The sequence below is a fragment of the Heteronotia binoei genome, chromosome 7 (genome assembly GCF_032191835.1).
Source record: "Heteronotia binoei isolate CCM8104 ecotype False Entrance Well chromosome 7, APGP_CSIRO_Hbin_v1, whole genome shotgun sequence".
Taxonomy (NCBI): Eukaryota; Metazoa; Chordata; class Lepidosauria; order Squamata; family Gekkonidae; genus Heteronotia; species Heteronotia binoei.
The window spans coordinates 87,199,469-87,215,719 of record NC_083229.1 but is presented as its reverse complement, the minus strand read 5'-3'; the positions used below and the strand labels follow the sequence as shown (position 1 = coordinate 87,215,719).

The 16,251-nt window shown below is 41.7% G+C and overlaps 1 protein-coding gene across 5 annotated transcripts in view; it reads right to left on the bottom strand.

Annotated features, from left to right (window-relative positions):
- The window catches only part of ANKRD12 (ankyrin repeat domain 12), a 104,372-nt gene that overhangs the window by 13,238 nt on the left and 74,883 nt on the right, over positions 1–16,251 (bottom strand). For all 5 annotated transcript variants that reach the window (XM_060244004.1, XM_060244003.1, XM_060244005.1 and 2 more), the window contains 2 exons: positions 11,123–15,708; positions 472–570 (listed from right to left, as the gene is read on the bottom strand). In XM_060244004.1, coding sequence (XP_060099987.1) covers positions 472–570; positions 11,123–15,708 — 4,685 coding nt within the window. The remainder of the gene's footprint in view (positions 1–471; positions 571–11,122; positions 15,709–16,251) is intronic.

Genomic DNA, 16,251 nt, shown 5'->3' with positions numbered 1-16,251 from the left:
AGGGATTATAGAATCATTAAACCTCTTCTCAATTTGACCCAGAGAGATCTCCAGTTTTCTGGGTTACATCTCTGAGAATGCCAGTTACAGTTGCTGGCGAAACATCAGGTCTCACAATGCCAAGACCATGGCCACACAGTCTGGAAAATCTACAACAACCAATGGACTCCGGCCATGAAAGGCTTTGACAACATATACTTTATAGTTTGTACACTGTGACAGTTTACATAGTTGGGAATTAGGTACTTTTCATTTTTAAGATTTAGATTCTTTAACCTCTTATTAAAATACAAAGTTAATTCTACCATGTTGGCAAACAAGGAACTGTTTCACTTGCTTATCATTTTAATATGTAATATCTTCTCTCATCCTTTCTTCCTCTTTAGGATTATAAACCTTTAGAAGTGGAACTTCTCAATCTTTACTTTGTAGTACATGAAGTCAATTCTACAAACCAATATTTTGCCTTACCCTTTCAATACTGTGTTGTAAACGAAGTTTCATCCTTACAACTTCTTGTTGTCGAAAGAGCTCTTTAAGTGGATCTGACAGTGAAGGAGGCGGTGTGATCTGTGGAAGGAATATCCATGAAACAACCAATTTGATAAGACAGATATTGTACATGAGTACAAGTAAAAATATAATTAAATCTTCTCTAGTTGAACATCAGTGCTTAACAGAATGACTGCATTCATAGTCTTGAAATACTAGAACTACCCTCCCACCCACCAACAGATTTGCCATTCTGCTTGTGCAGATGTTGTTGCATGACTGGAACAGTGCTTTTGGCTGCAACCCAATGTATTTGAAAGTGATTTCTAACAGACCCTTTTATTAAAATGTTTATATGTAGTCCAAATAGATACACATTGGGATTTCTGTTCAACACTTTTTGAATAGCAGCATTACTGAAGTATCATACTCAGGCAAAGAACTATTTGAATGTTGTTTGTGCACATGAATTCTGAATGAGTAACATCAGAAGCTCTTATACTAGCATTACTATTGTAGCTTATCAAGAAACATAATACAAATTAGCTTTTCCTTGTTAAACAAAAAATAATGCGAAGGGAGTTAATATGCTGCAGAATAAAATTAATCAAAGCATCACAATGCTCACTTTGTACAAAGATAAGGTGGCGTTAAAATACTAAACTTTTTTAAAGATCTGCTGTATAATTTTACAACCTAACCTAAGACCAACTCAAAGTCCACACGGTAGACATATGAATTCCATAAGGACTTGGGTCAGAATTCCATTGGAAGTCCGTGCAGGAATTTAATTCCCAGGCATGCACAGGACCATGAAATGCAAGGAAAAGAGGCTTCAGCCTCCCCTCCCTTCCACCACTGGGCAAATACTGGCATCCAAAGGGCCATTTTAGGTAAGGGAAAATGGTAGGGAGGGAAGGCTGAAGCCTCTTTTCTTTGCATTCCATAGTCTCACAAATGCCTAAGAATCAAGCTCCCAGGAGAGAACTTCCAGAACACTTCTGTACAAACTCCATGTGGGAGGCATGTAAACTTTATAATATCTGAATTGGTCCCTAAAGATCTTCATGGGATCACTAATGAAACATAAAGACAATGGAACAACAGTCTAAATCTAATCATTCTAAATTACTGATGCCTTAACAATCTTTTAAAACTAAAACAAGCAGTACAACTATCAGTAGATGAAGAAAATTAATGTTCTCCAGTGGTCCCAGTAGTGGGTCAGTCCTGACCTATGGGAATATAGCTCCTCCTCTCCGTAGGCAGGGCCAGCAAAACAAGTTCCTTCCAGGAGGGGGTGCTATTCCCCTTAACTTTTAGTTTTGCTTGGCCCTGCCTCCAGAGCAGGACATGCCAGCTGAGCTTCAGCTCAACTTTGCAAAAAATAAAATAAAAAAAGAAATAACAATAAGACCGCATAAGCGACAAGGAAAGGGATGGGGCAGCTTACTCTCCCCCCTTCCCTCGGCACCTGAAGCTTCCTGGAGTCCGGCAGAAGCCAGGAGACCCAGGAATGCGGCTGCAGTTTTCCCCATAGCTCCCTGAGCAAGGCGGCAAGCAGCGGAGACTGCAGACGACTGGGGCGGAGACAGCAGCACACGCATCAGTGGCCCCGTGGACATCCCAAGCCTCTGTCTGGACCCAGCAGTGTGCACAGGGTGGACAGGATGGCGACGAACTCCTCCTCCCTCCTGAGGAACAGGTAGGGTCCCAGAGACCCATGGAATGGGGGTTTTGGTGGAGGAGGAAGTTCAGTTATGGGGAAAATAGGGTGGCCTGTGCAAGGCTGCCTGGGGGAGGACTTAATGAATAGTCTGCCCCCCCAACCCTTCCTCTTGCTGGCATAACTGAACCTCAAGGGCCCCTAGTGCCAGGGTTTTTCCAGAAGGCACAACAGCACTAGTCCAGAAGCTGATTACTTCCATAAAGGAAGACCAGGTGGAGAGGAGGTCCAGAGAATGAAAAGGAGTCCCGCAGCCCAGTAGTAAGGCCTAAACAGGGCCTATAGGGTGTGGAAGGGGAAGGAAAATTTAGGTAGGAAAAGTGGCCATTTTGTGTCTTCTCTTTTTACAGTATCCTGGGCACTTCAAAATGGCTAACCCATCTGAATTCCCCAAGGCCAAGGACACAGCTATATGTGATTTGGACTTGTCTGACTCCCCCTCTCAAGAGGACCAGACAGAAAGCCCAATAGTGAATTTATCTGGAACAGAGGCCAAGGCAAATCTCTTTGCCTGGATCCAACAGATAGTTAAACAAGAAGTACAGTCTAGCAAAGAGGATCCTAGTCAGACCCCCAAGCTGAAGTCTAAAAAATGCACGAAAAAGACTAAATATCTGGTGGAGGAGGAAGTTGAGACTGCCCCTTCACAGAGAAAGAAGAGACGCAGAGATTTGGAAAGTTTTCAAGCATCTGAACTAGGGAAAGACTCTGAGGACTCAGAACTATCTTCCTCAAAGGAAGAAGGGGAGCTTTCTGAGGAAGAGGTGGAGATAATTCAACCATCTCAGAATAGATTGTTTTCCCCTGACATTTATTCACGGCTCTTTCCTAAAATTGTCAGAGCCTTGGAACTGAATTATGACCCTAAACTTAAAGAGGAAGAGGAAAGATTTCTCAAAGGGGTCAGAGAAAACTATTCCTAAGACCAGATCTAAGCCACAGCTGGTACCACTGCCAGCAGGGTTTTTCTCCATTATGAAGGCAGAATGGGAACACCCAGCCAAACCAAAGGCAACCCATTCAGTTTTTTCCAAGTTTTACACTCTTATTCCAGAGGCCATGAAATGGCTCAAGCTGCCCAGAGTGGATGACCCAGTTAACAGCCTCGCCTCCTTTTCAATCCTACCATTAGATGCTGATGGCACACCAAAGGACCCCACGGATAAAAAGATTGAATAAGCCCTACGAAGGGATTTTGAAGCTTCAGCCACCTCTTTACAGGCATCAGTGTCGGCTTCTATGGCTGTCAGAGCCATTTATTCGTGGGCTTCAGAATTGACCAAGGCGGAACAAGACTTGCACAAGGAAGTTAAAGATGAGCTAAAGAAGACTGCCTTGTCTGTGGCCTTTGCAGCAGACGCCACTCTGGACGCTATGCAACAATCTGCGAGAGCCATAGCCTTGAGCGTGATGGCCCGATGGAACACTTGCCTGCGAAACTGGGACGCAGATCCGTCTGCAAGAGCCAAAGTAGCAGCAGTCCTTTTTAAAGATGATTTACTCTTCAGCCAAGGCCTAGAGCGCTACCTGGTGGAGCACAAGGATAAGAATAAGGTTCTTCCATCCAAAAAGCGGGACAGAGATTAAAAGACGCTTCCAGCCCTTTCGGGATCAAAGGAGTCGAATTACTCCAAATCCTATAGGGGAAGATGGCAACAGAAGCCCGCGGTTCCAGATCTTCATCTTTCAATACCAAGGGGCAGTCCTCCAAAGGCCCGAGGAAAGGCAATACCACTTGACTATGCCCAGAACAGTCCCCCAGGGGCTATAGGGGGCTGTCTCAAATGCTTTGCCCAGGGGTCCTCAAACTTTTTAAATAGGGGGCCAGTTCACCGTCCCTCAGACTGTTGGAGGGCCGGACTATAGTAAAAACAAGAACTGTCTGTTATGGTGGCTGCCATTACTGTACAAGGATGCGGGCCGTCAGTTCTCTGTCTTCTGCATCTCTCTCCCTTCCCAACACCACACACCCCGGCCTGGGAACTCACCTCACCTCGGTATCGCCTCACACTCTGTCTCTGCTGCCTCAGCCCAGTGCCGGAAGTGTGCGTTGCTAACGCGAGTTTAGGTCGAACGTCACTTCTGGTCTGATTTTGCCATAACCCGGTGGGCCGCATAAACATCCTCAGCGGGCCGCATCTGGCCCGCGGGCCGTAGTTTGAGGACCCCTGGCTTTGCCGAAGTGTGGAGACAGACAGTAACAGACAGATGGGTAGTGGAGACGGTGTCCAAGGTCTACAGTATAGAATTCAAGACAGTTCCACGAGACAGATTCCTGGAAGTTCTCAGGAACAAGTCTCCTCAAAAACATCAGCTTTTGCTATCAGCCATCCTCCATCTCCTTGAGATAGGGGCCATACAAGCGGTGCCGGAGGAGGAGAGGACCCAGGGTGTCTACTCGATCTTCTTCATTATCCCAAAAAATGGGGATGTGAGAGCAATCTTAGACCTGAAATGGCTTAACAGAAAGGTGGAGACGAAGAAGTTTCGGATGGAAACCTTGCGGTCGATCCTCCTAGCCCTACAAAAAGGGGACTTTCTGGCATCAATAGATCTATCTGAGGCCTATTTACACATACCAATTCAGCAGGGGCACCGCTGTTTTCTGAGATTCTCATACGACGGCAGCCACTACCAATACAAGGCATTGCCATTCGGCTTAAAGTCCTCACCCAGAGTCTTCACAAAGATACTGGTGACTCTAGTGGCAGCCCTGCGTCTCAGGGGAGTGTCATTGTTTCCATACCTGGACGACACCTAGTCAAGGCACCATCATTTACGCAGACGAAGGCGGCCCTGAAGGAGACAATGGATGTTCTATCCTCCCACGGGTTTGTCATAAATCGGGAGAAGAGTTCCCTCATACCGGCTCAATCAATCCTTCACCTGGGGGTGCAGATCAATACCAGGGAAGACAGAGTCTTCCTCTCCTAGGAAAGACAAGCGAAACTGACACAACTGATCCATTCAGTGTTGAAGGCCAAAACCACGCAAGTGATGACTCTAGCAAAATGGGTGGGACTCTTAGTCTCTTGCCAAGACCTTGGGCAATGGGCACGTTCCCATACATGACCCATCCAGTCCTTCCTACGTCCCTTCCAGACAGCCATTGCTCAGAGGAAGCTGCTCCAGTTAGGAGTGCCAAAACTGGTGAAAGTGGCCTTGCAATGGTGGTTGTCGCCACGGCGGTTCCAAGCCGGACAGGCTATGCGAGAACCAATTCAAACTGTCGTGACGACAGATGCCAGCTTGTTTGGCTGGGGGGCACATGCGAAAGGAGAGATGGTTCAAGGGCGCTGGTCCGGTCAGGAGACCTCCAACAGTACAAATGTCCTGGAATTGAGGGCGATCAGACTAGCTCTGCTCCACCTTTCGGACATAGTGAAAGGCCAACATGTTCTCGTTCAAACGGACAATATGACGGCAAAAGCCTTTGTGAACAAGCAAGGGGGGATGCGATCAAGACTCTTGCAGCGAGAAGCAACTCTGCTGATGGACTGGGTGGAGACAAATCTTCGGTCCCTGAAGGCGACACACGTTGCGGGAAAGAACGTGTTAGCGGACTGGCTCAGCCGTCAGACCCTGGATCCAGCGGAGTGGTCGCTAAACAAGATGGTCTTCTGTCAAGGTTTGCCAGAGGTTCGGGTTTCCAAAGGTGGACTTGTTCGCGTCGGAACTAAACCATCAAGTTCCAAACTTCCTGTCAAGAACAAAAACTCAAAAGGCCATGGCCACAGATGCGTTGCACGCAGAGTGGCCCAAGACTCTTCTTTATGCCTTTCCCCCAGTCCAGGTGCTGCAGAGGTTCTTGCTCAGGGTACAGGAATTGGGGGCAGAGGTACTAGTAATAGCACCTTTTTGGCCAAGAAGGAGTTGATGCATCTCAGGGTAGCCAAACCCTGGATACTTCCGCTAAGGAAGGATCTTCTGCTACAGGGAGAGGCGCTGTGTCCACGACTAGAGATGCTAAGACTCACAGCGAGGAAGTTGAATGGAGGCAACTGAATGAGTTGGGGTACCAAAAAGGTGTTGTAGATACCATGCTGGCCTCTAGACGAATGACTACTAATAGAGTGTACAATGCCACTTGGCAGACCTTTGTATCCTGGTGTCAGGAAAATAGTGCAGACCCAATGGCTGCTAAGATAGCAGACGTGCTAGCCTTTCTTCAGGTGGGGTTGGAGAAGGGACTTAGTACCAACACCATCCGAAGGCAGGTAGCGGCCATTTCAGCGTTGAGAGGTGATAGGAAGGGCAAGTTGCTGTCCAAACATTCACACATCAAACGCTTTTTAAGAGGGGTGTCTCTCCTTAATCCACCACAGGCACACAGGTTCCCTTCTTGGAATTTGAATGTAGTGCTTGAGGCATTAAGTCACAAGCCTTTTGAGCCTATGGCTTCATGCAGTTTAAAGATGCTTACTTTTAAAACGATTTTCCTGGTGGGGATTACTTCGGCACGCAGGGTGTCTGAGATGAAGGCATTGTCTATACACAAAGATCTTTGTGTTTTCCACCGAGATAAGGTGGTCTTGAGACCTGACCCGGCCTTTGTCCCCAACGTTAATTCACTGTTTCATAGATCGGAAGAGCTTATTCTTCCTTCTTTTTGTCCCAATCTGCACCACGAAAAGGAGAGACCATGGCACTGTTTAGATGTTCGCAGAGCCTTAAGCTTTTACTTGGACAGAACTAAGCCTCTAAGGTCTTCTGATTCCTTATTTGTTTCTTTTAGTGCCAGAGCCCTGGGTAAAGCCATTTCTAAATCTACAGATGGTTGCGAGGCTGCATCATCGAGGTTTATAAGGCCAGGGGATTGGAGCCTCCATCAGGCATCACAGTTCACTCCTTAAGGGGAGCAGCCACTTCAGCAGCTTACAGAGCTTTCCCTTCTATGGAGGTGGTGTGTAGAGTGGCCACTTGGCGCTCCATTCATTCCATTACAAAGCACTACCGTATTGATAAGCTCGCTTCAGCTGAGGTGGCATTCGGTAGGAGGGTGTTGCAGGCTGCTATTTGATCCAAAGGACTGAGTGGGCCCACCCTCGGGAACTGCTGTTATAAGTCCCATAGGTCAGGACTGACCCACTACTGGGACCACTGGAGAACAGAAGATTCTGTTCACTTACTGTGAAGTCTTTCTTCTCGGTGGTCCCAGAGTGGGTCAGTCCTCCCCACCCGGTTTGGGATTGACTCAGTCTTTGCATCAATACACTGGGAGGCTCGGGAGTTCTGGCATTTGTCTTTCTGCTGAGTTTACCGTGGACCATGTAATTGCACATGGGGAGTTACTGGTTATGGGCGTTCTGGTTTGGTTGTACCAAACTGTCCAGTTCCACTGTTATGTATAAAGGAAGTTGGATGATTCTGTGTATGCTTTCTTGAATCTGGGTCTGGGAAGGGATGACAGATATTACTGTGGTGTTTCTTCCCTCGGTTGCAGTTTGTTTTCTAGTTTCTAGTTGAGAGTCGACTGGCTTGAAGACGAACTGAAAGTTAAGGGGAACAGCACCCCCTCCTGGAAGGAACTTGTTTTGCTGGCCCTGCCTATGGAGAGGAGGAACTATATTCCCATATGTCAGGACTGACCGACTCTGGGACCACCGAGAAGGAAGACTTCACGGTACGTGAACAGAATCTTCCGTTTAGCTACTAACCAAGACTTTCCTCAAACAGTGCATAAATACATAGGCATTTAATGGAAAAGGCAAGGTGGTGCCAAGTACTCCCTGCTTCTGTACAACACTTTTATAGTCTATGTAGAGTTGAGATTGTTATTTACCACAGTAATGTTTTGTGAAATTCAGGTACCATTTTGCTTTCAGTAGATTTAAGGCATGGCTGCTTCCATGAATTTCTATGCCCAAACCTTAGTTAAATCCCCATACTAAGAATGAAAGGGAATGTACTAGATTTAGTTTATACCATTATAAAGGTGTAAGAAGAGGTAGTAGTTAGAGGATGTTTTCCCCTTCTTTTAAGGTACAGGAGCTTTCTAGAATATCTATACTCACTAGATTTGGCTGTTCTAAGTATAACTGGCTCCTTCATCCATAGCCTTCAGGATTTAACATCTCCTTGTTTGCCTACTTGGAAATAGCCAGATCATTAACTGGTTAGTTCATATGAATTACTGTTTTAGTTGCTCCCTTTCTCTGTATTTCTCTCTCTAGGTTTCTTGCCGCAAAGTTTCCTTTTGTTCTGGGATATCTTCCTGGTCTTTACCACACAGCTTTCCCTGTCTTTAGTGGTTCTGATACAATTTAATTCTAACTAAACTATGCCTCACAGAAGATTCTAGCAAACATTTAATGTCACCAGTTAGATTCTCCCAGCTGTCAAAATATTCATGAACATTCCACATACCAGTGTAGCACATTATAACATATTTTACCCTTTCGTTTTGTGGTTAGCTTGCTGGTCTGTCTTTTATAGACAGGGTGATCGTTACAGTCATGATGTGAGTTCAGCAGATGAATTTATATTTAATAAAACACAGTCTAAAGAACCTATATACTACACAACTAATTCAAGACTATAAGAGTCTTTTTCATAAAACAAAAAATACTAAGGTTGTAAAGATGTCTTTTCCCATTTCCTTGGCTTTTTCTCTCACTACGGTTGCTCAACAACTATCATTCCCTACCGATAAATTTCATAAGTTTGTTGCTTCTTTTTCTAAAAATCAGAATGGAATAGGGCATGGGGAAAGTTGTGAACAACTTTTCCAATAAATTCCTAATAGTAAGAAGTTATCAAAGCACTTTCTTTTGCTGTATTTTAAAGCTCAGCATCACAACTGAAAAAGGGACAGAAATGTATACCAACATACTTGACCACTTGGGCCAACTATCAATATTGTCAAGTTGCTACTTGCCTGCCCACTCTTACTGCTGTCTTCTGCTCTTCATCTCTAGAAATGTAACTGGATTCTATATAGCCAGAGATGCCTGAGATATGAAGGGACACTACATCTGACACCATGAACCAAGTGAGAGATTTCCCTACTCCGTTCCCACAGATCAGGAGACCCAGAGAAACAGGAGGAGGGGCTTGAGATAAACCTGATCTTCACATGGCTTCAAAAAGGAGGAAGTAGTGCAGCATCTTGCCATCTCAGGCACCTACCTGTAGAGTATTTGCTTAACTTTTCCAAGCTGGTAGAAACAGCAGCAGCATGAGCAAGAGGACAGAGGCAGAATCACTGGAAGAAACATCTATTTTTCAACTGTCAACACACTGAGATTTCACTTCTTATTTTATGTCAGTCTTTTCTAAAGAGCCTATGGAAAACATGTCATCCTAGTAACTCTTAAACCATGAACTTTTAAATGCTTAGAACTACTGTACAAACAGGTAAAGGATTGTGAAGGGTTAATTCATCACAGAAACAGAGAGCCTTGAATGACAGGCTGCTCCAAGGAATCTGACAGGTTAGCATCAACTGAGCAAAGAAAGACATCTGAACTAGATGCTGAGGAGAATTCATTCTGAATTCAGCCCTGACTGAGAGCAGTTTAACACAGAGAAAGAACTGGGGAAGGTTGGCAAGGGCAGTGGGTACTTAGGAGAAGACTTCCATTTAGGCCAGAAAAGGGGACAGAGCTTCCAGTGAGAAAATTTCTGGTCTGCCGTAGTTAGAAACTGCCTTGTGAAACCTTAAGAGTCAGATAAAACTCAAGAACTACTGGTTTGTTTAGAGAAGGGGTTTGGATACTGGATAGAGTGTACCAGCCTTCTAGAAACCAAGAGTCAGTAAATGCTGAAAGAAAGTGTACGGGAGTGTTTGGGAAACACTAGCACAAAAAGCTTCTCATCCTAAAGATCCTAAGTCACTGCAAAAAGCTTAGGAAACTCAATAGCCTGAAACATATGAACAAAAGTTTGCATATATACTGTTTTACATCAGAATCTTATATTACCTCAGAAATTTTACCTGATTTCACCTGATCTTTCTCCGTGTTGAATAAAATAAAATGTTAATCTGGAATTTCAAAACTCCTAGAGTGCCATTTCAGTTGTTAAAAGTTAAAAGGGGGTTCACGACCCTTCCCTCAAGTTCCTAGGCTGAACCAGCAGTAAAATATCTTATTGTGACAGGATGAGACAACCAAAGTTCTTCAGGAAAGAAAAAAAACAGATACCTAGGGTGGCTCTGTCAGGAAGGGAAAGAAAAATGGAGGGGAAATCTTGCTTCTAAGGGAGGGAAGTGGACGGGGCATCATAGATGATCCCCCAGCTTTGCAGGCACCTGCTAGAACTTCCCTTGATGCCAGCTGAGGTTTTCAAAAATTTGGCAGGGGCCATTGTAAGGCAAGTTTGCTGTCTGATGTCATTTAAATGTAATAATTTTCCACTGGAGGAACAGGAGTCACTGTGAGGTTCCATTCCCTTCAGTCTTTCCTTCTACCTAGGAGGTGTGTGGAGAGAGTACTGCATTTGTCTCCACCTCCTGTGGCTGCCATTTTGGAGTAGCACTCACCAACCTCTCTCAAAATTCCAAAGGTGCTCACAGGCTCAAAAAGGTTAGGGAAGCCAGATATAAGCAACAGGACTAAACTGATAGAAACATGAGTAAGTCTCCTTACAGAATTTTTTAGGGGAGACTATCAAAACTACACTACTTGTGCCTATCTTCTTAGGCTTTCTCTATACTGCCACAGTATCATATTACATCCCTTTGCTTCTCATTTGTCAAGAGGAAGAAAGAGAAGTACAGGTATCCCCCTGCAGCAAGGCTATCCTATTCTTTCTCTCATCTTACACATAGAACATCTATTGCACTACTATCACTGAAAAGTGAATATACACGGTTAACAAAAGATAAAGCATCAGTCTGTAAATGCAGACATTTAAGAGCTTATTAAGAACATTGAAATTTATTATAAATATTTGGTCACTTACAGTTGGAATGCAAATCTTGCTTAAGGGGTTGCCATCTAGGAGGTATGATCCATTGAAGGTCACATATTCATCATAATACTGAGGTGCTTGAGGAATCACACTACACAGTAATTTACGTTTCTCTTCTATTTTCTTCCTTATGTGCAAGTATTCAAAATATGGATTTGCTCTCTCTGAACTGTATGGCTGAATCTCTTCAAGTTTTAGAGCATCTACAATAGCTGCCAAAGACTGATGAGTTTTTTCTTTAGCCTGTATCAAAGATGGATTCACTTGCACAGGCTGAGGAACACGGGGTAGCTTTCTTTTCCGTGGATGATGTGTCTGAGCATCATCTTCTTCAGTTAATCTGATCCTGCCTTTTGTAGAAGCAGAAGAGTCAGAATCCCTTTCTGATATTTGGGAGCAACCAGTAAGATTCTGCTTACTCTGATTAGCAAGCATATTTGCTCTGTTCCTTGTAATTCTCTGAGGAACTTCATACTGTTCTGCTTTATGGTCTTCCATTGTGTCTTCCACTTCTGACTTAATGGTTGGACTATACTTATGTACTTCATGCGCAGTTAACTGTGAACGGTTTTCCAAACAAGGCAAAAGGCACTGCTGCAAGTTTTCTTCAGCTGCACTGCTTTCTGTGCTATCTATACTTAAAAGTTTTCCATTAGAGTCATTTGTAATTCCTTTCAGCACTTTGGCATTTGGGTCTTGGAGATCCAGATCATTTTTATTACTAGTTATATGAGATAAAGAAAGGCTGTCAGAATGAGCTTTTTCACTTTGGACCCGAAGATCAATCATGCTACTACCTAGTTCACCAGTTTGTGATGTCTTATAAATGAGCTTACTGACTACAGATGAACTAGCATTAAGGGGCAGGCGAGGATCATTTGCAGTAAAATCCTTTTCAAAATTTTGTAAAGTATCTTTAGGGAAACATTCAGGATACACAGTGATAAGCACATCTGCCTTTTTATTGTTTGAGAGCAACAAAGCTTTTTCCACCTTCTTTTTACCATTAGTGTCGACATCTAAGGTTGAGCTGGTAGATTGAATGGCACTTTGCTGGTGTCTAATGATTAGAGGCTCTTGGCTGCTACCATCTGATAAAGATGCATTCTTTGACATATAAAGAGTCTCTGTGATTGGCTGACTCTGAGATGGGAAGGATGACTGAACAGAGAAAAATGCTGCTTCTTCGTGTGATAAAGGATTTGCTATGTTTTCAGCATGATGAAGAAAAGGTTCTAAATTTTTCTGCTCTTTTAAGATTTTGTCTTCAGAATTACGCATGGCTGGAAGAGTTGTATCTTGTTCAAAGCCAGCAAAATTTGAACAGCTGCACTCACTGTTTAACAAATTATATCTTTCCAAAGGCACATCCCATGATTTACTTGATAACGTCAGAGTAGTCTGGCTACCCTGTTCCAAAATCATGTTACTTTCTGCTGATGGGCTTGACTGAGTCGCACTTTTAATAACGGCTTCTGATGCAATATGCCTGTTATCAATATTTCGAACTGGGGATGACACAGAATTGGAATACAAGTCTGATGTATCATTTTGGAAATCCTTTTCAACCAAATTACAGCATGAGGATTCATGTTTAGGAGAAGAGCCACTATGACTCTGAACAGAGGACATAACACCATGGTTATTTTCTTCAGTCATTCGGGACTGCTTTGTATGTTCACAAACACCTGGCATACTGCATCTTCTTACTTCTACAACTGGCTTGCAGTCATTTAGAACAAATTTAACATCTTCAACAGATGCTGATCTAACATAAGCTGGTGGAAGCCTATTTTGAAAAGGTGCTTTATTGCGCTCTGGCAACTCTGGTAAATTATCAGCTTCATGATGAGCTGGTGACTTGGCACTAGGTAAAAAGGGTGAGTGTGAGAAAGACATTTGAGAATCTGATCCTTCAAGCAAAAAGTCTGAATCATATTCAGTTATGGGTCTTGGAGGAGTCAGTACAGTATGGCAAGAATCCTCTGAGCTTGCTACTGAAATCATGGACACAGATCTGGATGTTAGGCCCATCTTTTCACTTTCTGATCTTGGGGACCTACTTAAACTGTTGTCTAATAGTAATGCTGGTTTTCCACCAGCACCGTTTTTTACATCAACAGACAGGGATCTATTACTTGTAGACTCTTTCAATTGCTTTTCTTTCATGCAAGCATCTGACAATTCTGAGCTTTTTGAACGAATAAGCTCTTTGTTTTTTGTTTCAGTAAGTGGTTGTTTAATTTTTTCTTTATCTTTTATTTTGTTAAGTTCTGAACATGATCGATTCTTTAATCTTTCTTTTTCTTTTTGTTTTATTTTTTCTTTATGTTTCCTGTGCCACTGTTCAATTTCCAGATCTTTAAGGCTAAGCATTCTTTCAAAGCTAGTCTGCATCAAATCATCATTTAACAATCTCTTTTCTTTAGGACGAGTATCTTTAGGTGCTGGTGCAGGCTTACACTTAAGCTTTTCAGTTTCAAGCTTTAGTTTAATTAAGCTGTTCTGTTGTATTTTCTCTTTATGTTTGTCACGTTCTTTATATCTGTCTATATCTTTATCTTTTTTATCTTTCTCTTTTCCATCTGGAGTTTTCAGCAATTCATCTTTTGGTTTCTCTTTCAAGGACAATGTTTTTTCAATACTACATCTCTTCTCTTCTGGTATATGCCTTATATTTGAAATTGTTACGCTATCCCGCTCTCTGGGTTTTTCTTTTTTTTCAGCCTCCTTTTCTTTGTTTTTGCCCTTTTCCTGCTTTGAATATTCACTGTCCTTTTCACAAGCCTTTGCTTTCCTTTCAATACATGGTTTTTCTTTGCTTTCAGACAGGTGTCTATCATTTTTTTCTTTCTCATGTTTCTTTTCAAGCTTCTCTTTGCTTTTTTCTTTGTCATCAAACTTTTTAACAGTATTATAGTTTTTTAATTTGTCATTTTCTTTGTGAGTTTTTTCTGTTGGCTTCTCTTTTGCCTTTTCTAAAATTTCACTTGGCTCTCTTTCTGACTTATGCTCGTATTTTGTTTTTTTCTCCTTATCTAAATTTTTTCTGTCTAATTTTTCCATGGTAGAATTTCGTCTTTCTAGTTTCTCTCTATGTTCCTTTGTAATTTTTTCCTGTTTTTCAGTGTCTATTTCTTTTTCTCCCAAAGAAGCACCTGTTGTTCCATCTCTAAAACTTAAAGTAAACAATTCTGTTTCTTTATCTATAGGTACACCTTCTTTTTCTTCTTTTGTATCTTTTACCTTTTCATCCTTATCACTTTCTTTTTTATTTTTATCCTTCTCTTCTTTAAAGTTTCTGTCTTTTTGAAAGCTTCTCTCTTTTACAATTTTTTCTTCTTTCTGCAAAGTCTTTTCCAATTTTGATTTCCTCTCTGAGAGCTGAGAGTCATGGTCCACACATGACATGTCTTCTGCCTCATCACTTTTAAAAAAGTTCTCTTTCCAAAATTCTCTGTCAAACTCTATGTTCCGTTGAACATCCTTAGAATTCTCCCTGTGTTTATGTTTTTCTTTCTCCCCATCCTGCTCTTTTTTGTGCTTGTCCTTTTCCCTTTCTTTGTGTTTCAATTTATGCTTCTTTAGAGTTTTTCCCTCCTTGTCAATCTTTTTCATCAGACTCTCTGAGTTTTCAAAGGATAGGCTATTATCTTCCTCTTTAAATTTAGGACTAGATTTTTCACCAAATTCTAAAAGAAATTCTTTTTGATGCTTACTTTTGTCTTTGTGCTTGTAGGGTTTGCCACTGGAACTTTCCAGTAGATACTCAGTGTCTGTATTTTGATCATACCGAACTAGTTCAGATTGCGATGATACTTCTGAACCCCCTGGGGATAAACATGTTTTAACATTTTCTTGTTTAAGTGGTATTGGCTGCTTTTCAATTAATCCACAGGGATGCTTTGGAGATCTGCCAGCATTAATGTGGAATAAGTGCAATGAAGAATCTTCTTTTGGGCTGAAAGACTTTCTAAAGTTCTCCTCTTCTCTGGATTTATCTAAAGATTCTAATACGGAAGCACTCAAGTTCGCTACTCTAGAATTTTCTTTTTCCAACTTTAGTTGTTGATTCTCCTTATTCTTGCTTTGATTTTTTATTTTTCTTTTCACCTTTCCTTTCTGCTTATATTCAATGAAACTATACTCTTTTTTTACCTTTGTATCAGAATTTGAAGTTTCTGTGACAGTACAGGGAACTGAGACAATCTTTTTATCTTGAAGAATATCTTCATCTGAACTTTCAGAACTTGAATACAAAACTCTAGAGGGCTTCTGTTTTTTATTTTTGAATGATTTTGGAAATGCTATTTTCTCCTGGTTCATGAATAAGTTGCTTTGGTCTATTTCTGATTCATCTTCATTTCTCAAATCCCTCCTGGGAATATGCCTCTCATCAATCATTTTCTTAACTTCATCTTCATCATCATCTTTAAACTCATATTCATCAAGAGCAGATGAAAGTGGTGCCTTATTAGGGAGGTGCTTGCTGTCGTTGACTACAGATTCTTTCTCCGTCTCAGAATCCATATTCCCATCTATACTAGAAGGATTTATAGAAGGTGTCTCTTCAAGGTCTAAAATAAAAAAAATGAAACGTGTAATAAAATATTAATTTTCTTAGTATTAATGACAATTGAGGAAAATCCATATTTAAGTTTTATCTATCTTTATGTACTTGTTTTTATTTTTATTAGTCCAGATGATTGTGGAACATAATATGTAGGAAAGAAATAAGAAATGTAGATCTTGAAGCAAAAGGTATTTTTATCAAGGGAAGATAGAACATAGTATTCAAGAGCATTGGTATGCTATGGAAATTTATTAGACTGCTCTGAATTTATTGTAATAAAATACCTTATGTTTCAGGGTTATTTTAGAAGGAAGAAACTGTCTCATCTTGCTAATTTTCTATTACCTTGACAAGACCGCCTCCTGAATGTCAATCAATCATTAAAAATTGTAAACTCAGAGATTTCCAGGTTTCCTTCTGGCAGTTACTATTTATTTATTTTTATTAACATTATTTATAATCTGGCTTTCTCACTTGGATTAAAGGCAGGTATTAAAAATGAACTTCCCAAATTTTCAAAGCCATTATTGGCTGGTTTGTCTCATTT